Source organism: Staurois parvus, unplaced genomic scaffold (genome assembly GCF_062004578.1).
Source record: "Staurois parvus isolate SC_StPar_1 unplaced genomic scaffold, SC_StPar_1.0 ptg000445l, whole genome shotgun sequence".
In the NCBI taxonomy this organism is placed as follows: domain Eukaryota; kingdom Metazoa; phylum Chordata; class Amphibia; order Anura; family Ranidae; genus Staurois; species Staurois parvus.
Window position 1 is genome coordinate 2247785 of NW_028318241.1, and position 20995 is coordinate 2268779.

The 20995-nt window shown below is 42.0% G+C and overlaps 1 protein-coding gene across 1 annotated transcript in view; it reads left to right on the forward strand.

Annotated features, from left to right (window-relative positions):
- The window catches only part of LOC149453628 (3',5'-cyclic-AMP phosphodiesterase 4D-like), a 511850-nt gene that overhangs the window by 281659 nt on the left and 209196 nt on the right, over positions 1 to 20995 (forward strand). The window contains exon 2 of the mRNA XM_089688034.1: positions 13520 to 13613. Within this exon, the coding sequence (XP_089544160.1) occupies positions 13572 to 13613 (42 nt within the window). The 5' untranslated portion in view covers positions 13520 to 13571. The remainder of the gene's footprint in view (positions 1 to 13519; positions 13614 to 20995) is intronic.

Sequence of the window (20995 nt, forward strand, 5' to 3'; positions counted from 1 at the left end):
CCCTTCTCTTCTCCATCTACACCTCCTCCCTTGGCCAATTGATAAACTCCCACAGCTTCAATTACCATCTCTATGCTGTCGACACACAAATCTATCTCTCTACCCCTCACCTCACCCCCTCAGTCTCCACTCGCATCACTAGTCTACTAAGTGACATATCGGATTGGATGTCACTCCACTTCCTCAAACTCAATCTTTCCAAAACTGAGCTCCTAGTATTCCCCCCAGCCCGTGCCCCCTCCCCTGACTTCTCCATCAAGATCAACAACACTATCATCAGCCCCACCGCTCATGCCAGAGTACTAGGTGTAATCCTAGACTCCAATCTGTCCTTTCAGCCCCAGGTCCAATTGCTGACTAACTCGTGTAGACTTCACCTCCGCAACATCTCCAAGATACGACCGTTCCTAACCTCAGAAACCACTAAGCAACTCATTCACTCCCTTGTTATATCTCGCCTCGACTATTGTAACTCCCTCCTCATTGGCCTACCTCATCGCAGGCTATCCCCACTTCAGTCTATCATGAAAGCTGCTGCCAGACTCATCCACCTTACTAACCGTTCCGTATCTGCCACCCCTCTCTGCCAGTCCCTGCACTGGCTTCCCATTGCCCAACGGATAAAATTCAAAACACTAACACTGACGTATAAAGCCGTTCATAACACTGCCCCAAATTGCATCACCGACCTTGTCTCTAAATATCACCCAAACCGTTCTCTCCGCTCCTCGCAAGACCTCCTACTCTATAGCTCCCTTGTCTCCTCCTCCCATGCTCGTCTCCAGGATTTCTCCAGGGCTTCCCCCATCCTCTGGAACTCCCTACCCCAATCTATCAGACTATCACCTACTCTGCTCACTTTTAGGCGCACTCTGAAAACCCATCTCTTCAGGGAAGCTAATACTGGAATCCTCTACTCTTCCAACCACTCCATCCCCCACAGTTATTTACCTTTTTGTACCACTATCCCCTCCCTCCTAGATTGTAAGCTCCAAGGAGCAGGGCCCTCTAATCCCTCTTGTATTGAACTGTATTGTTACTGTACTGTCTCCCACCATAATGTAAAGCGCTGAGCAAACTGTCGGTGCTATATAAATCCTGTATAATAATAATAATAATATATGTATATTGGATGCACCACATCTGATTTGCATTTCGTGTGAACCAAAATTCTTTTCTATGGAACCAGTCCACATATGTGTGGGTCAGCCACAGTGTGATTTAAAAAAGAGTTCAGAATGATTTTCAGCCTGGTTCATGTGCGATTTCCAATGTTATACAGCTTAACAATTTGTATTGGAATTGCATCTGAACCGCTGAACGAAATCGCACCAGATACTTTTACAATTCGTACTGTAAACCAATGCCAAACAAATGTGAACCTGGGCTAAGATGGACTCAATAGCAAGCAAATATCTGAATTTGACATTTCCCCAATAACAGGTACTGTTCACTAGGGTAGGAACTTTATGACCATCACCCTGTTAGTTTAGAAATCACAGTCATAAAGGTATCTTAGTAGTAGATCCTATTAAGGTACAAAAGGTAAGATGTGTCTCAATTCTGAGTCCTCAAAGCTGGGCTGTTAATGTTTATTCATAAGTCTAGTGCTATTGTGGAGCTTAGTACAGTAATAAACCTCAGTGTCTCATCTACATTCTGCTTCTCCTTAATAGTGGTCCTGCTGTGAATCATATCACTGCTCTCTCTCTTTTATATGCAGCAGATTTTTTTTGTCAGCATCCTCATTTAAATCACCTACTCCTTTGTCGATTTTCTTTTTTTGAAAGTCAAATGTGTCATAGTAATTGCAATTTCCATGAATATGCATAGACTGCTTTACAGGGGCCTGGGACCTAGGGACCCAGGATGGTGGTTCCTTGCATGCAAGATATGAGTGGACAAGCAGGGTGGTGCTGATTTATTTTATTGAGGTGAATTGAGGTGAAAGGAGCTGAACTCGTGTCTATGTCAAATAGTGTTAAACAGCTTCTCATTTAAAGGAACTTGAATGAATGTTTGAAGTGACACAGTAATGCTTCACCACCATTCACACTATACTAAACCATGACCAGTATATTTCATTCTGAAATGAATTCTGGGAAATAATGAGAAATCGTGGACACAGCTGAGCGTGTTTCAGGTGAATTACCTCCCTAGACACCCTGCTTTATATTGTCCCCTTCAGCAAAAAAAGGGAAAAAATCGAATTGATCACTGTCCTTCATTAGTATCTCTAGTGCCATAAGCACTTAATGAACCATATTTCAAAGGAGCTCACAGGCTTTGAATCTTCAGTTTTATGAGTCAGTAAAGGCAATGTTTTTTTTCTTTCCCAATGTTCTCCTACATAGCAAGCTATAGAACAAGGCCTCCCCGTGGGGCTATGCTGCTGCTTTATATCTCTATTATATATCACATGGATGATGAACAAGAGAGAGAATAGAAGTATAATCCTTGTTATCTTTCCATATAGACCTTGAATCCTCATTGAAAGATGTAATTTTACATTGTAGTTGCATGGAATAAAGTGTTCTGTCACTTAATGTTATTTCATTATTTAAAAGTGAACATAAAGAGGATCAGTTATTTAAGAACAATAAAAAAGCATAATATATTTTGGTATTTATGAAGAGAAGAGCCAGCAACTCCTGAATCCATATAAACTGCTTTATTTCTCACATTGTAGTGAGTAAAAGATCTAACGTGTTTCAGCAGATAGCCTTGATCACAGCACTATTTTGTTAATTACAACTTTTGTAGATATTGTCTGGGATCTAAAAATCGTAGTACTTTGTAGGTATTTTTATGTTATACAGTGGGGGTTTTCAATGCTCAACTCCAGGTAAAATCCAGCTTGGACTAACATAAGTATACATATCTCACACCTGGGGAGCCACTGGAGAAGCTGACAATGTCTGTAATAGTCAGCATTATATGGTGACAGTCACAATCTTCCCGGTCCTGTGCAAGCAGCTCCCACTTTGCACACTGATTACAGAGGTCACTGGCTTGGTACTGGCAGTCCACAGATGGAGCATATTTTTTTCCTGGAAAGAAATGCTTTTGATTCCCCCATCAACACAAGCCCGCCGAGCTATTGTGTTCACCTGGCGGGGGGGGGGGGGGGTTGGTTGGGGCAGCCATCTCCTCTGCGAGAAGACAGCAACTATTGCTAGTGGTTACAACAGCCGCTAGTGATAATCACATGTAAAATACAGCAGGCTTTAGAACCGTTTTTGGCTTTAGAATGCCTTGTATTTTTTTTTTTTAGTAAATACAAGGATTTCTCTGATTGGACAAGGTGGAGATCATGATGTCACTGTCTTTCTTCCTCATCTCATCCAATCAGAGAACACCTTGTATTCATTTTAAAAAATACAAGGCGTTCTATGGATGGTGGCAGTGCCGAGCGAACAACCCCCTGTGGTCAATGTGCAGTGCTGCAGCCACTCACATAGATTCTAAGCAGGCACAGAAGAACGTGGCTATCACTGTGGTAGTGCCAACTACTACAGAAGTAGTGATTGTCAGCTTCCCCAAGTATGAGCTATGCATACTTACACTGGTCCAAGCTGAATCAATACCTGTAGTTCAGCTTTAAATTTCTTTTAGGAGAACCCAAATAAAAAAATTGTTACCTGACTGGGAACCAAGAAAAGAATTATTACCAGATGTCGGCAAAGCCAAACAAGGCTAACAAGTGTACTCTGTGTAATGTGTGCTGCTTTTATTGAGAGATCTGGCTGCTTTTCAGGGAGAAAAAAATTGCCAGATCGCTGCTCTGTGCTGTGATTGGACACAGCCAATCAGCAAGTCTCAGACATAAATCATTGGCTGAAACCTGCTGACAAAATGGTGCTGTGTCCAACCACAGTGTGGGTCAGCAGGGAGTGCACACATACACGCTCCAAACCCAGAAGAAGCTTGCAGTGTTTATTTATGTTTCTAAGCCTGCAGCTGCAATAGATTTACTGTGACTGGGCGGCAAGTGGTTAAAGAGGAATTAACCCCTGCTGAAGTTTGCTTCCTCCCCTTTCCTAAAGAGATATCATTCAAATTCAACATCACTTAAAGGAGTGATGAAGTGATGAGTGATAAAGTTACATTTCATTTGTGTTCGCCCTTTCTTAAGGAAGTCTTGCCTTTACATCAAAAAAGATTTAAACTCTCATGTACACCAACTAGAGCCCCATCAAGCATGCAGAAGATTGAACACTTCTGTGTTAAAGGGACATTGATATATCTAATTAAAGAACTTTTTTGTTTCATAGTTAAACCCACCCTCCAATAACTGAGAGCCCAAACGTGAGTTAGTTTGGCAATTTGATAGTTTCCCTTCAGCTTATTTTGGGAAGAAATATGTCAGAACTGTGGCTGCTGTTTAAGTTCTGATTTGTAGAAAATCTAAAAATTGATTGAAGTTGTGTTGTGTTGCAACTCTTACAAGAGTCTTCTAGGAGTGTTAGCTGGTATTCTATGCACCTATTGTCATGTCATTTTATTGTGCTTGCATTCTGACCTCAATATAGTCAAAATATCAATACACTCTAAACTGTGTGTAAGTCTATGTTATGGTTGTCATCAGGGGGTCCTCCTAGTTAAAGGTCTAAGGTGGTGTCAGCAGGGATTGAGATTCGAAGGCAGGCTGAGGAGAGACAGGGAACCCTGAAGAATACTCAGCAGCCCTCAAGGGGTTAGTGCTACATTTATATTTTCTTTTTGGCATTTTCAACTAGCACTGGAGTCACCTCACCTATTTACCTTGTCTGTGTAATTCCCACATCCCCATTCCATAGAAATGAACACTCCCTGTGATACAAGAACTGCATTGTTTATAGATGTCACGGTCTCCCCTCACACTCCCTCGCTTCCTCCCTCCCTTCCCCATTATATGTCCCTGCGCCCACACATAGCCCACACAAAGTGGTGTGCTGGGTGCCAGGGATCTGTCCCCTGCAGTGAGGTTCACACCTCTCCTCAGCCGGGCGCCGAGGAGTCTGCCACCCCGCTGCGCCTGCATGTGGATTCCCCACATGCAGGCCACCTTGTATCTCCGCGCGCCTCCTCCCCTTGTCTCGGCAGGCACAGCGTGGCCCATAGGTTCCCGCGCTCTGCGCCCGCCGGAGACAAAGGCTGCGCTCCCTGTGCGCAGCCGGAGTGAGGGGGTGGGTCTTGTTGCCCCGGAAACACGACGCCGGGCTGGCGATTGCCGGGGAAACCAGGAAGCGTCCTGCTTCGGCGATAAAAAGACTGGAGTAGGACCAGAGCAGCTGGTTCGTACCCTGCTCGTGTCAGAGTGCTGTGAGAAGTCTGAGTTGCAGCCAGACCCTCCAGACCCTGCAAGCCTGCCTGCTGTGAGTGTCCCTGCAAGCTGCCTGCCATGAGTGTCCCTGCAAGCCTGCCTGCCGTGAGTGTTCCTGGAAGCCGTCTGCTGCTGAGTGTCCCGGCAAGCCACCTGCTGCTGCTGAGTGTCCCTGGAAGCTGCCTGCTGCTGAGTGTCCCTGCAAGCCACCTGCTGCTGAGTGTCCCTGTGAGCTGCCTGCCATGACTTTCTCTGCAAGCCGTCTGCTGCTGAGTGTCCCTGCAAGCCGCCTGCTGCTGAGTGTGCCTGGAAGCCTCCTGCTGCTGAGTGTCCCTGCAAGCCTGCCTGCCGTGAGTGTCACTGCAAGCTGCCTGCTGCTGAGTGTCCCTGCAAGCCGCCTGCTGCTGAGTGTCCCTGCAAGCCGCCTGCTGCTGAGTGTCCCTGCAAGCCTGCTTGCCGTGAGTGTCCCTGCAAGCCTGCCTGCCATGAGTGTCCCTGCAAGCCTCCTGCTGTGTGCCCCTTGCCTGCCTGAACTGCCCTCTGCTGTGCCTGGATTCTCTTTGCCTCCACTGTCCCCTGCTGTGTGCCCGGATTGCCCCTTACCTGCCTGAACTGCCTGCTGCTCTGCCCGGACTCTCTTTGCCTCCACTGCCCCTTGCTGTGTGCCCGGATTGCCCCTTACCTGCCTGAACTGCCCGCTGCTGTGCCCGTACTCTATTTGCCTCCACTGCCCCCTGCTGTATACCCTTATTGCCCTTGCCTGCCTGAACTGCCCTCGGCTGTGCCCGGACTCTCTTTGCCTCCACTGCCCCCTGCTGTGTGCCCGGATTGCCCCTTGCCTGCCTGAACTGCCCGCTGCTGTGCCCAGACTCTCTTTGCCTCTACTGCCCCCTGCTGTGTGCCCGGATTGCCCCTTGCCTGCCTGAACGGCCCTCTGCTGTGCCCGAACTCTCTTTGCATCCACTGCCCACTGCTGTGTGCCCAGTTTATCTTTGCCTGAACTGCCCCCCTGTCGTGTGCCCGGATTACCCATTACCTGCCTGAAATATCCCTCTGTTGTGTGCCCTGGACTTAACCCTTGTTGCCGCGATCAAGTGTCCCAAATCCCTCAATAAAAGCCTTGTGTGCCCACTGGTCTCCTTGTGCGTTCTGTCCCGCCTACACCTCCGTCACAATAGACTTTATAGCAGATTGTCATAGTAAATGATTAGGAGTTTTCCGATCATGTCACCTCTGTGACAACCATGACAACCGATCACAGCAGTTTCATGACGGAAAGGCCCGCCTCTGCCTCCCAGCTTTTAGTACCCTTAACCCTTGGTGACAAAGGCTTAATTACATGCACATAATGGAGCTGGTTTATCTGCTAAATGATTTTATTTCTGCCTATTTAGTTCTAAGAGTTGCACAGGTCTGCTACACAGAACAAGACAGACTGGGAGACCTGATTTTCCTCTTCTACAGTTCAGTGAGTCTTAGAGAACGGGTGTCAAGCTGGTGGCCCTCCAGCTGTTGCCAAACTACAAGTCCCATGAGGCATTGCAAAATTTGACAGTTACAAGCATCACTCTCAAAGGCAGAGGCATGATGGGACTTGTAGTTTTGCAACGGCTGGAGGACCGCCAGTTTGACACCCCTGCCTTAGAGGCTTTCTCCCCATCACCACCACCCTAGACAGTGAAAGAAGAACCAGAGGGCTAGTGATCTTTTTTTTCTGTCACTGCTCTCTCTCCTACTTTCAGCACGCTCCTTGCACTACAGTCTAATCATTTTTGTACCAAGACTTTAAGAGGCTGATCCGAAGTTATGTCCAACGCTAGCATTTTAAAAATTACATTTCAGGATGAGAAGCTTTATATTTCCATGGAGCTCAGCTTCAATGGCCCATTAGACCTACTCAGTCCAGCGCAGTGAGTTAATATTTACATACTTTAATACACATCGGGAGAGATTTACTAAAACTGGGAAGTGCAACATCTGGTGCTGCTCTACATAGAAACCAATTCGCTTCCAGGTTTTATTGTTAAAGCTTAATTGAACAAACTTAAGTTAGAAACTGTGCATAGGCTACTATGCACAGCTGCACCAGATTCTGAATGCACCCCCATTATATTGTGTGCTAGGGCTATTCATATGAGCTAAGCAAAATGGTAGTGTGACAAGAACACCCCTACCTGGAAAAAGAAGGTTACTAGGTGATCCACGCGGAGTAATATGAATTCAAAAATATCCCAAACAATACTTTATTTGATCACATAGATCATAAGGAGGTTAAACATGAGCACGGTGTACATATGAAAAAAATAAATAAAATCATGTTAAAAAGCACTAGGCGTCTTCAGTTTCGGGTCATCTTAGCAAATAGAGTACCATAAGGCAGAGTTATATAGTGGTGATGTAGTTATCCTGGGTTTCCATGGGTTTTTGTCTAGTATTCAAATGAACCATGTATTCAGCAAATGTGTTCCCAATATATGTCAGGTATCTCCTGGTATGAAACAGCTGGAACACAGAAATACATAGTATATATATAGAAGTGGGAAAACCAAAAAACCAAAACACATCCAAAGTTCACCAGGCCTCCCTCTACAGTAGTCAATGGATACTACTATTACCTTCTCAATAGTGAAATTAACAGGCCAACTTCTCAAATGTAGGGACTTCCTGGATAGCCACCCCAAGTGAAACAGGGTCCACAGTACCAAATGATTCTGAGGATATATATAGAAAAATAGTGATACATATAAAAATCGTGGGCATCAGGTCACCCTGAAAACAAGACACACATAGAGTGGGTATATTACCATAAATGAAGATCAAGAAGACAGCTGTCGACTTGAAGTAAGATCAGGTCCTTGATGCTTTTCCAAGATACATGTGGGGGTGGGAAGCCAGGTAGTCACAATGCATGGATTCCACACACATAGACTGTGTATATAGTGTATAGCAGGCTATGCAGGCCTGAGTTTTTAGACCCAATATAGGGTTTCCAAAAACTACTCAAAATGAGAAGATTATTGCTCCATATACTATGTGTATAGCATGTAACAGGCTATACAGGCCTGAGTATTTATACCCAATAAAGGGTTTCCAAAGATTGCTCAAAATGAGAGGGTTATTGCGGTTTCATGAGGATATGGCTAGGTCACAGCACAAACCCTGGATAGGATAGCGTATATATATATATATATATGTAGATCGTCCTCAAAAGAGGATTTACAAAAAATTCCCCGAGTACACAGGGTAATTTAGGCCCATATAGCATGCCCTTTTAATACCATAAATGCTCTATAGATCTCAACAGCCGTAAGCTGAAATAACTTGCCACCGGTGGAAGATAAATTTCCCTGAAAGATTGCCATTTGCGAACCGCTGCAATAGTAGCCTTATGGTAGTTTTCAGAGGGTCAAGGGCCTTCCTAGCAGAGAGCTGTGACACCACCGTTCCTTCCCGCCTCGTGGGCGCCGCACCCAGTGAAGACGCCGAGCGTAGTGACGTCAATACGTTGACGCGTTTCGTCCGCCAATCACCGCAGACTTCGTCAGAACTGGGAGGGGACTTCAGTACTTCGCCTTATATGGTGCTCTAATTGCATACCAAAGAGTCTCCACCTCGCCATCTTGTGTTGAAAGAGTATCACTACATTGGAATGATCCAAAGTGAATTAAAACACATATATAAATTTAAATTTAAAATGGTTGCTGGATATAGAAGGAAGGAGCCTAAATGTTAACAGTCAGATCATCTTCAAAAAAAGGGGGATTAATGATAAAGAGGAGATCAATATTAGCACAATACTTATTCTAAAGAGGAGAAACATCAAGACCAGATCCCGTTACCTCAGCTTCAATATCAGTCCAATTATTATAAAGATTTTCTTTTTATTATCTAGAAAAAATAGGATCAAGTACAGGGTTAGGTTCATATTTTGTCCAAATATGTCCATATTCAATTCACATAAAAGATCCCACAGTATAGATTATAGCTTGGGATATATAGGGGGTTCCAAGAGACTCATTTCAAAAAAACCCCAAAGTTAAGTTCTGTATTGAGTCCGTATGGGGCAAGTGCTCCCAGGGTATAGATCCAGAATTTTTCCTTTTGTAGGAGGACTTTATCAAAGTCACCCCGACGAGCTGAAATATTTAGCAGAAAGATCCCTTTTACTTTTAGACCATCTGTTTTGCCCCCATGAACTTCTTTGAAGTGTTGAGCCAATGGGTTTTCTTTTTCTCCCTTTCTAACGTTTCTATTTTCATTTCTGATATCTCTCAGATGTTCACCAATCCTCGTCCTAAGGTTTCTTTTAGTTTTACCTATATACATCTTCTTGCAAGGGCATTCTATCATGTACACTATTTTGCTACTTGAGCAATTAATGAAGCTTCGTATTTGGAATAGAAGAAGAAGATGTATATAGGTAAAACTAAAAGAAACCTTAGGACGAGGATTGGTGAACATCTGAGAGATATCAGAAATGAAAATAGAAACGTTAGAAAGGGAGAAAAAGAAAACCCATTGGCTCAACACTTCAAAGAAGTTCATGGGGGCAAAACAGATGGTCTAAAAGTAAAAGGGATCTTTCTGCTAAATATTTCAGCTCGTCGGGGTGACTTTGATAAAGTCCTCCTACAAAAGGAAAAATTCTGGATCTATACCCTGGGAGCACTTGCCCCATACGGACTCAATACAGAACTTAACTTTGGGGTTTTTTTGAAATGAGTCTCTTGGAACCCCCTATATATCCCAAGCTATAATCTATACTGTGGGATCTTTTATGTGAATTGAATATGGACATATTTGGACAAAATATGAACCTAACCCTGTACTTGATCCTATTTTCTCTAGATAATAAAAAGAAAATCTTTATAATAATTGGACTGATATTGAAGCTGAGGTAACGGGATCTGGTCTTGATGTTCTCCTCTTTAGAATAAGTATTGTGCTAATATTGATCTCCTCTTTATCATTAATCCCCCTTTTTTTGAAGATGATCTGACTGTTAACATTTAGGCTCCTTCCTTCTATATCCAGCAACCATTTTAAATTTAAATTTATATATGTGTTTTAATTCACTTTGGATCATTCCAATGTAGTGATACTCTTTCAACACAAGATGGCGAGGTGGAGACTCTTTGGTATGCAATTAGAGCACCATATAAGGCGAAGTACTGAAGTCCCCTCCCAGTTCTGACGAAGTCTGCGGTGATTGGCGGACGAAACGCGTCAACGTATTGACGTCACTACGCTCGGCGTCTTCACTGGGTGCGGCGCCCACGAGGCGGGAAGGAACGGCGGTGTCGCAGCTCTCTGCTAGGAAGGCCCTTGACCCTCTGAAAACTACCATAAGGCTACTATTGCAGCGGTTCGCAAACGGCAATCTTTCAGGGAAATTTATCTTCCACCGGTGGCAAGTTATTTCAGCTTACGGCTGTTGAGATCTATAGAGCATTTATGGTATTAAAAGGGCATGCTATATGGGCCTAAATTACCCTGTGTACTCGGGGAATTTTTTGTAAATCCTCTTTTGAGGACGATCTACATATATATATATATATACGCTATCCTATCCAGGGTTTGTGCTGTGACCTAGCCATATCCTCATGAAACCGCAATAACCCTCTCATTTTGAGCAATCTTTGGAAACCCTTTATTGGGTATAAATACTCAGGCCTGTATAGCCTGTTACATGCTATACACATAGTATATGGAGCAATAATCTTCTCATTTTGAGTAATTTTTGGAAACCCTATATTGGGTCTAAAAACTCAGGCCTGCATAGCCTGCTATACGCTATATACACAGTCTATGTGTGTGGAATCCATGCATTGTGACTACCTGGCTTCCCACCCCCACATGTATCTTGGAAAAGCATCAAGGACCTGATCTTACTTCAAGTCGACAGCTGTCTTCTTGATCTTCATTTATGGTAATATATCCACTCTATGTGTGTCTTGTTTTCAGGGTGACCTGATGCCCACGATTTTTATATGTATCACTATTTTTCTATATATATCCTCAGAATCATTTGGTACTGTGGACCCTGTTTCACTTGGGGTGGCTATCCAGGAAGTCCCTACATTTGAGAAGTTGGCCTGTTAATTTCACTATTGAGAAGGTAATAGTAGTATCCATTGACTACTGTAGAGGGAGGCCTGGTGAACTTTGGATGTGTTTTGGTTTTTTGGTTTTCCCACTTCTATATATATACTATGTATTTCTGTGTTCCAGCTGTTTCATACCAGGAGATACCTGACATATATTGGGAACACATTTGCTGAATACATGGTTCATTTGAATACTAGACGAAAACCCATGGAAACCCAGGATAACTACATCACCACTATATAACTCTGCCTTATGGTACTCTATTTGCTAAGATGACCCGAAACTGAAGACGCCTAGTGCTTTTTAACATGATTTTATTTATTTTTTTCATATGTACACCGTGCTCATGTTTAACCTCCTTATGATCTATGTGATCAAATAAAGTATTGTTTGGGATATTTTTGAATTCATATTACTCCGCGTGGATCACCTAGTAACCTTCTTTTTCCAGGTAGGGGTGTTCTTGTCACACTACCATTTTGCTTAGTATGTACCTTTTGGGTTTATGGATCCACACTTATACAAGTGAGTCGGAGATAAGTCAATGACACCAGTTATACGTGTCATTCTGGGTGGCCTGTCTGTGTTTTATTGTTGTGCTATTCATATGAGCACCTGGTTTATGCAGCTTCTGATGCCTGGGACTGCATGCAGGCAGCCCAAGTTTATCTCTGGGGATGCAGCGGTTGTCTGGACACAGGATAGCTGTTCATCCTATTGTGATAGGTATGTAAGAGAGAATGAGCAGCCCTGAATGCAGACAATGTACATTAGGTTAAGCAGGCTAATAATTAAAGTGCCACAACTTACCAGATCTGCACCATTTTTTGTGATGCAGCGCACCACAATGCACACTAGTACATTACCATTGGTTGTGGAGTACTTCAACCATGTGCATCAGGTGTGCACTAGTTATATACATTAGAGTTACATTCAAAATGACATCCTTATCAGTTAGAATATAACAAATCACTAGATAGCAGCTGTGAAATAACTAGATAGCAGCTGTGAAAAGACTGGCTACAATGACATTATTCTCTCCTTTCCCCATTGGCTGGAATTTATTTTTTTCTCTACTAGCTGCGGTAATCCAATAGTCAATGGGGAAAGATGGGATGAAGGAAAGTAAATTGAAAACTAGTAAAATCAAATGTAGCTTTCTCTCAGCTGTTGCCTAGGGACTGCTAGAGAGCCGTAACATAAGCATAAGCAGCATCCTCTACACACAGGTTCTGGTAGATGAGAAAAAAAGCATGATAGTAAAAAAAAAAATATATATATATATATATATATATATATATATATATACGCAGTGTATCAAACAAACACGTTCCTGTGTATGGTTTATAATTATATATGAGTATGGTTGTTCATTCACTCATGAAAGAAGCCATTGAGAAGATGTCAACACCTGGCTGGCTGGTAAGTGTTGCTGTGAAATCCTTTGTTTGCAATGTGCATTGCCCTTCCATGTGCACCTTACTGCTAAGACTGGTCATAGGTTGGGACGGTTGCCATTTTTTGTGTGTGTCTCCGAAACCTAGGTATCTGCAGACTTTCTATGTATATGTGTCAAGGTGTTGCCACCACTCCACAGCCTGTGATAGTGCCACACCAGGAGTTTGGGTGCAGGCCCCAAAAGTCTCCATTACGTTCAGAAAACTAGCATGCGAAGAAGTGGTCGCTCTTGGATGATGTAATCTCTAAAAAGCTTTATTGAAAGCCCATGAAACACAACAGCCCCACCAAAGACTGCCCTCCATTAATGTTTTTTGTCCCTTCCATGGGGTTTTGATTGGGGTGAAGCACATCTGTGTTTCCTGTGTTATGTCTGGCTTTCAATAGAGATGACATCAATGGAGTGCAACAACTTCTTCACACATCTGAAGACTTTAGTTTTGCTTTAAATGCACAGCAAGTGTACCAAAATCACTCTCAAGTTGACATAAAAAATATTCCCTCTAAAAGTAAACTAGTTTCTCTTTTAAGATTTTGCCTTTTTGAATATTGCTTATGTATGTTTAGAATTAGTTACTTTGTTTTTTTTTTCATTATACTGCATCATAGTGCTTATCACTGATTACTGTTTTGTTGTTGTAAATTTAGATGGCTGCCCGGTGAATTTCTACTTGAAGCATTTTTGTGAAATACAAGCAACATGAACATAAACAGCAATCCTTTATATGCAAGAGGTAAAAGTGTAAGTAGAACATTATTGCTACCTTCATCACACTTCTGTGGTTCAAGGCTGCTGTTATTATCTCAGCTGTTGGAATAATATATACTAGGAACATGATGCATTAAGTGATGCTTTCATTGCCTTGGTGGATAAAATTAGATGAATAGCTATGTGATATAACATAATGGGGCATGACTGTTACTGCATATTGTTATGTATTATAGATGTGGAGAAGTTTGTGAATCAGTGATTAACAGTGCTGGCCTGGGAATACAAAGCTTCGACATTTAAAGATGGCACTTGATTATCCTGGTGAAACAATGGAATTAGCATTAATGTTTCAGAAACCAATTACAAAAAATACCAGGGCTGCTCTGAACTTTGCTGTTCTATAAAACCTAGCTGTTTATATCAGCCAACAAATTCTCTCAGAGCATCCTTATTGGCAAGCGCCATCACTGCCAGAATGGCAATCCAGGCTGTGCATCACGAGTAATAAACAACATGATGAATGGATACAACAGTAGGTTAATCAAATAGAAGGATTAGCTAAAAGGTTTTGTTTTTGTTGTGTGTGTCCCTGCTAGATTCACTCCCACTATTTGCCCTGTTGGCCACTGAGAACCCACCAGAGAATGCCCGAACAATATGCTAGAGTAAATATCCCAGTGGAGACTGCTTTAGGCAGTCTATTCAAATCAACAGCCTTAATGCAACCTAAACCATATAGAATGCTGCGCTACATTCAAACTAATTTAAGTGAATGTGGAATCCAATATCTCAAATCAAAATAGTGACAATAATAATAAAAATATATACGTGCTTACTGATATCAAAATTATCAAATAAAACACCCAAAATAATGAAAAACACAAACTTAAATCTATACGCATGTGCATGAGAAATACATATACATATAATTACATCACACGTGCAAAATGTGAAGTGAAATGTTGACTAAATAATAAACGCAAACTCAAAGTCCAATATTGGAATGTTGAAGGTGAACAAAACTGTAAACAGTGTTTCCAATAATACTATAAAGTGACCACAGGTGAAACAAATCGTGCAGGTATCTGTGTGTAGATAGAGCTTATGAATCCAACCACCTTCTGGATTAGCCTCTCACCTCATCACTTCGACCCTTGCGGATCAAAGAGCAGTAATGGATCCCTCTCACAGATCCTCCAGGCACCAAAGCACTCCAAAAACGCTTTTCAGGATTTAATATTCCCACTCAAGCTCTTCTCCAGGTATAGGTGAAATATCAATCTCTCAGAACAAAACAGAGGAATCCTCCCATAGTGTAGTATATTTATTATACCATAGGAACATAAAATCTTTGGTAAAATTGAACTTACGTAGCAGCCAGTCCACATTAGACCCTCATGCTCTCAGATGAGGATATATCTATGTTTGTTGGGTGTACAGCTGAATACACAGGTGTACCAAGATGGCCGCCACGCCGGAAATACGTCACCGCGCTACGCCGACGCGTTACATCACAATGTCACGTGACTTCATCAGCCCTGATGAAGTCACGTGACATTGTGACGTAACGCGTCGGCGTAGCGCGGTGACGTATTTCCGGCGTGGCGGCCATCTTGGTACACCTGTGTATTCAGCTGTACACCCAACAAACATAGATATATCCTCATCTGAGAGCATGAGGGTCTAATGTGGACTGGCTGCTACGTAAGTTCAATTTTACCAAAGATTTTATGTTCCTATGGTATAATAAATATACTACACTATGGGAGGATTCCTCTGTTTTGTTCTGAGAGATTGATATTTCACCTATACCTGGAGAAGAGCTTGAGTGGGAATATTAAATCCTGAAAAGCGTTTTTGGAGTGCTTTGGTGCCTGGAGGATCTGTGAGAGGGATCCATTACTGCTCTTTGATCCGCAAGGGTCGAAGTGATGAGGTGAGAGGCTAATCCAGAAGGTGGTTGGATTCATAAGCTCTATCTACACCCAGATACCTGCACGATTTGTTTCACCTGTGGTCACTTTATAGTATTATTGGAAACACTGTTTACAGTTTTGTTCACCTTCAACATTCCAATATTGGACTTTGAGTTTGCGTTTATTATTTAGTCAACATTTCACTTCACATTTTGCACGTGTGATGTAATTATATGTATATGTATTTCTCATGCACATGCGTATAGATTTAAGTTTGTGTTTTTCATTATTTTGGGTGTTTTATTTGATAATTTTGATATCAGTAAGCACGTATATATTTTTATTATTATTGTCACTATTTTGATTTGAGATATTGGATTCCACATTCACTTAAATTAGTTTGAATGTAGCGCAGCATTCTATATGGTTTATATTCACTTGATCACTGGTATATGATTTAATGCTAGCAGCTGTTTGGGGTTCATATAGAAATTTAATTTGTTTAATTGTTTAAACACACATTTGGAGCGCAGGAGGGTCACACCACTATTACTTAATGCAACCTGCTTTCACTAAAAGTTCCCTTGAAGATGTTCTCTCTAACTAAACGCATCAGATGGACCCTAATTGTGACTTCATCATGCACACAGATCCCAATGCGGTATTTCGATTTTGCTGGTCTGTATTGTGGATTATTGCAAGTATTTTGTATGCGTAATAGATGAGAATTTGTTGAAAATACTGCATGATGTGGCCTGCTTTGCTTTTTTTCATGGTGGTTTAACCTGGTCCTGGAGGTACTGGAACCACTAGAGGTGGAAACTGTGGATGTGTTTGTGATGAACGGCATTGGTCTCCTATAACTTAACAGGTCCTGTGTCTCTGGTAAGGAGTTTTACTGTAATGAGTTGAAGGGACACCCTGAGGATCACAAAGCTTGCAGTGTTTTGTTCACTGTATTCTCCTGGTATCACTTTACGGACTACTTTGAGCATGATTTTTTGATTTTGAAATAATATATGGTAATAATTTATTTCATTTATTTCATAGACTTTGGGCATGAACTTTTATTTATATAATTTATGATATTAATTTATTTATTTCACAGTTGTGCACTTTATTTGGGGTTTTGCTACTTAATTATTTGCACAGAAGCACCTTAAATCTGATTTGTGGATCTTTATACTTAAACAGCCAGTGCACTCTTATGGTATTTAACTCACTTTTACTGACAGTTGTTTAACTATTCAAAACTAAAAAAAAAGTTTTGACCTCGCATACACTTTTAGGGTATAAAACGTTTTAAAAAATTATTATTTTTAATGTGAATGTGAGCTCAAAAGCACAAGATCAAAGTACATGGTCAAAGAACTAGCAGAAGGAAAGTTAAAGAGTCACATTGGAAAGCACTAGTTTACCAAAAAGGTAGTTGATACTTTATTTGTAACAGACTTCCAGCAGAGGTAGCGAGCCAATCAACAATAAGGGCTCATTCACACCAGTTACTGCATTGCAATACAGCCGCTGGTGTGGGTTGTGGTCCTGCAGGGCCAGCGTAGTATTTATGAGTCGATACCAGCACATTGAACTGTTCACTCTTTTTTTTAAAGTAACTTTACTGCAATGCCACACAGTGGCATTTCATAGAGTTCTGTCAGATGACATGCGGTGACCCGCGCAGCACTGGAGAAAAGTACCATTTGCAGTACTTTTGTCAACGCACACTGCCTGACCACCACCGCAACACAGTGGTGTGAACCAGCCACACCAGAGACAAGGCATGTTGTCACCCAATGCAATGTCACCACATCTAAAATGATTTAAAAGATGCTTGGCATAAACATTGATCTGCCCATACTTATCAAATAAAAGGAAGACTTGATGGATCCTGTGGTCTTTTTTTAACCATTTTTTTAGCCACTTCTGCATTTCTTGTCTTAAAACAGAACTACACTGCATCTAAGCACCACAAACCAAAATCACTATTTAATTCATTTTTAATATTCACAACAAACTTACCCATCCATCCATGTCTCCATGCTTTCTTTTGCTGAGAAATCACTTTGAAAAACACAGCTCTAGCATTTCTGGCTGTGGCCATCTTGAGCAAGGGCAGATGATTCATGTAGTATTTACTTCCTGGAATCCAGCTGCCCTTAGCTCAGGCATACAAGCAGGAAGGTGAGCTTAGCTGAGAAAACCCCCCTCCCCTCCAGTAGACCCCTGGGATGTGTAACATCATTTGCCTATGCAATAAACCAGGAAGTAACAGAAGAAATGTAAAAAAAAAGTTTAAAACAAGTAAATATTGTGACATGAGTGACTTTGGGTGGGGGGCCCATGGAACACAGCCCCCTTTGGAGGGGTGGGGAGACCCCTGTCTCAGCTCCCTATGCTCCTATTATGTGTAAGTCACCCTGTGCCTGTTAGGGGTACAGGGTGAAATGTTTTAATATTGGGGTGGGGGGTTGTTCATTGCTCACTGCCATGCGGCTGCATCCGTTGTTCTAGTAAACTATTATGGGATGTAATGTTTGTGTACTGGTGTGGGGGTTGTTTATTGTTCACTGCCAGGTGGTGCATCCCATTGTTCTATTGTGTGTCTTGCTTGGTAGCAAACTATTATGGGATGTAATGTTTCCGGCAGCCCTTCCCCCTGATGGGACAACCTGCTAATGTGTTTCCTTTCTGGGTGTGTATTTCCCCGCCCTGTGTATATATCTTGTATCTATGTTAAAATAAAGCAGTCTATTTCCTGTCTTTCATACGAGTCTGATGTTGTCTCATCTTGTATGGCCAGCGGTGGTGTCCGTGGATCTGTGTTCGGACAGGGAAGCTGGAGTCTAACGGAAATTCCCAAGTGCAGTCTGGGTCCGGTTCCATTATAAATATAATAAACCTTACTATCTATTTACTAATGCTAGCAGAATAAGGATTAAAAATAGTCAATGCTGATTGAAAGAGTGAAGTTCCACTTTAAGTAAGCCTGTCACAAGAAAAATCTAGGGGCTGCCATTGCTAACCCTTCTAAAATGCTAGTTGCCTGTCTGTGTCTGCTTTCTATACTTTGAAGTCATACACCGAAAACAAACATGCAGCAAATGGGTGTCACTAACTCTTAAACAGTCCATAGATTATGCAATTTTCTCTCCTTTCACAATGCATGGAAAGAAAGAAAGAAAATTGCTCGACTGCTTCATCAACACAGACTGTTAATGGATGGATCACTCCCCCAGTGCTATTGCGTTCTGCCAACGGGGAACCTTCTTTGAACACAATGATCACTGCTGTCACTTATAGCCAACAGCAGTGATTGCATAAAAAAAATTAGACAGGTTGGTTGTACTGAAATTGTTTGATGGATTGACTTCAGTACAACCAGCCTGTTCATAGATGGATCTACTCATCTGGCGAAGATTTGATCCATTATTGGCCGGCTTTATGTCTTTAGTTGTGTCAGATCAAGATTCAGAAAGCATTATATTTCAGAAGGAGATGTCAGCATAGCTGGATTTTGTAACTATGGCTGCTCACTACGTTATAACGAGCTACATAGGAGCAATTAAAACAAATTTACATTAGGCTAACCCCGTTTTATATATATATATATATATATATATCCTTAGAAATATAAAAATAAAATACATGCCCTTTATGAATTTTCAGAAAGCCAATTTGTTTTATACCTTTTTTCTACCTTAATCTTCCCCAATCTTGTTAATAAATTGACCTTTTTCAGCTGCCTGCTTCTTTTCGGTTCTCTCCACTGTATTTTCAAACAGCTGTATATATAGACACCTTAGATCTTAGTGAGAAGGGCTAATAATATCCATCTGAAATGAATCATCTGTCCTGCAGGTCGAGGTTGACCACACCAATAAGCAAGTGGATTACATTGGAATTCTGCTACAAAACACTTCAGTGATTAAATCGATTCTAGTTTTATATCCAGCTTACTTTCTACCTTCACATGGCCTGTACCTCTCTCTTTATTGCATTCAGTTTTATGCAGGTCTTGGAATTCCAAATTGACCCCCAATGTATTTTTTATTTTACGCTGCAGAAGAACGTTCCTTGTATTTCTCAAGTTTTAACCTGAAACAGTGAAGATTGTTATATTCTAGAGTCCAAGATACTGTCTGCCAAAGTTCAAAAAGCTGCTACAAGGACTTTACAAGTCTTTCTCAACCTTTTTAGTCATGGAACCCTTTAAAAGTATGCAAAATCTCAAGGCACCCCAGTCTAAAAAAAAAGTCCCACTATAATAAAAAACAGTCATGATTGTTGTTCTACCCAGAGATAATCAATGCCTGCAGTGTCTGCTTGAACACCTTGCTTCTGCACTTTTATGAGCTCTGCCTCTCTCCCTGTGCTGTATATAAAAGGGTAAGGGCTCTGCTGCATGGGACACAGATAGACCTCCAATATGTAATCTCCAGCTGCTTACAGAGAGCTCTTTCTGCAAGGAGGCTCTCCTTCTGGGACACCTTTTGCTGATCACTGCAACCACCACCATGTAGAGGGACTACTGAGACCTACAGTCCACCCAGAAGACACCAGCATAATGGAATTCATAATGTATGGACTCTTCCAGATGTAGCCAAAGCCTTAGTTAGGGTGTTAGAGAGGGAATGACTGTTTGCCGGTTGTGCTGAACTTTCTTAAGTTAAGCATTGAAACTTTGCCAAGCCTTTTCTGAAGTTATTCAGAGGGGTGTATAAATGTAATAGCCACACTACACATAGTCTGCAGCTTGTGTCAGTAATGCACATTGGGGTATGAAGAGTCAACATGGTTCAGAGCTGAAGCAAGGAAGTGGTTACCAGGGGTAACAGAAGTCTAAAAAAAAGAACAAGCAGCCTGTCTTCAAGTGTGTACCTGTGGCAGGTGGGATGTCCTCTAGCAGGAAGTTGTTGTTGGCACTCTCTAGCAGTCTGTCTACCATGGCAGCAGGAGCAGATCAGCACTGCACAGGTCCTTGGCTTGGACACTAGGTACGGGAAGAGCAAGATTTAATAAAGTACATGCATGCAGTCCACGCTAGGTACACAGCAGGACCCCATTTTGTTGCTGGGAGTGAGGCAACAGACAGTTAACTGCAGACCAGTGTTCAAGTGTACATGGTGTACAGCCATATCTAATTTGGAGGTCTGCCTTAAGGTAGAATTATCCCTGAGAGTGGCCTCCGCCTTGTTTTTAGGCATTGATGAGCATAGCACAGTAAAGGTGCCCCTCGTGCAAGCGAGTGACCCAGTCTATGGTGCCTATTGTAGTCCAGAAGAACCCACCCTAAGGTAGGCCTCTTATGTTACCGAAATGCAATTTAAAACATTTCTCACCTTGAGAATGATTACATTATGACTGTATACCCAATTTATGTTTTAAGGTAGTCAAGAGGAATGGTGTCTTACTTGCTTGCAACAAGCATTCGATCCAGGAAAAAGACAGGCTCATACGCCTTTTCTTCAACTTTCTCTTATCCCCCCCACACACACA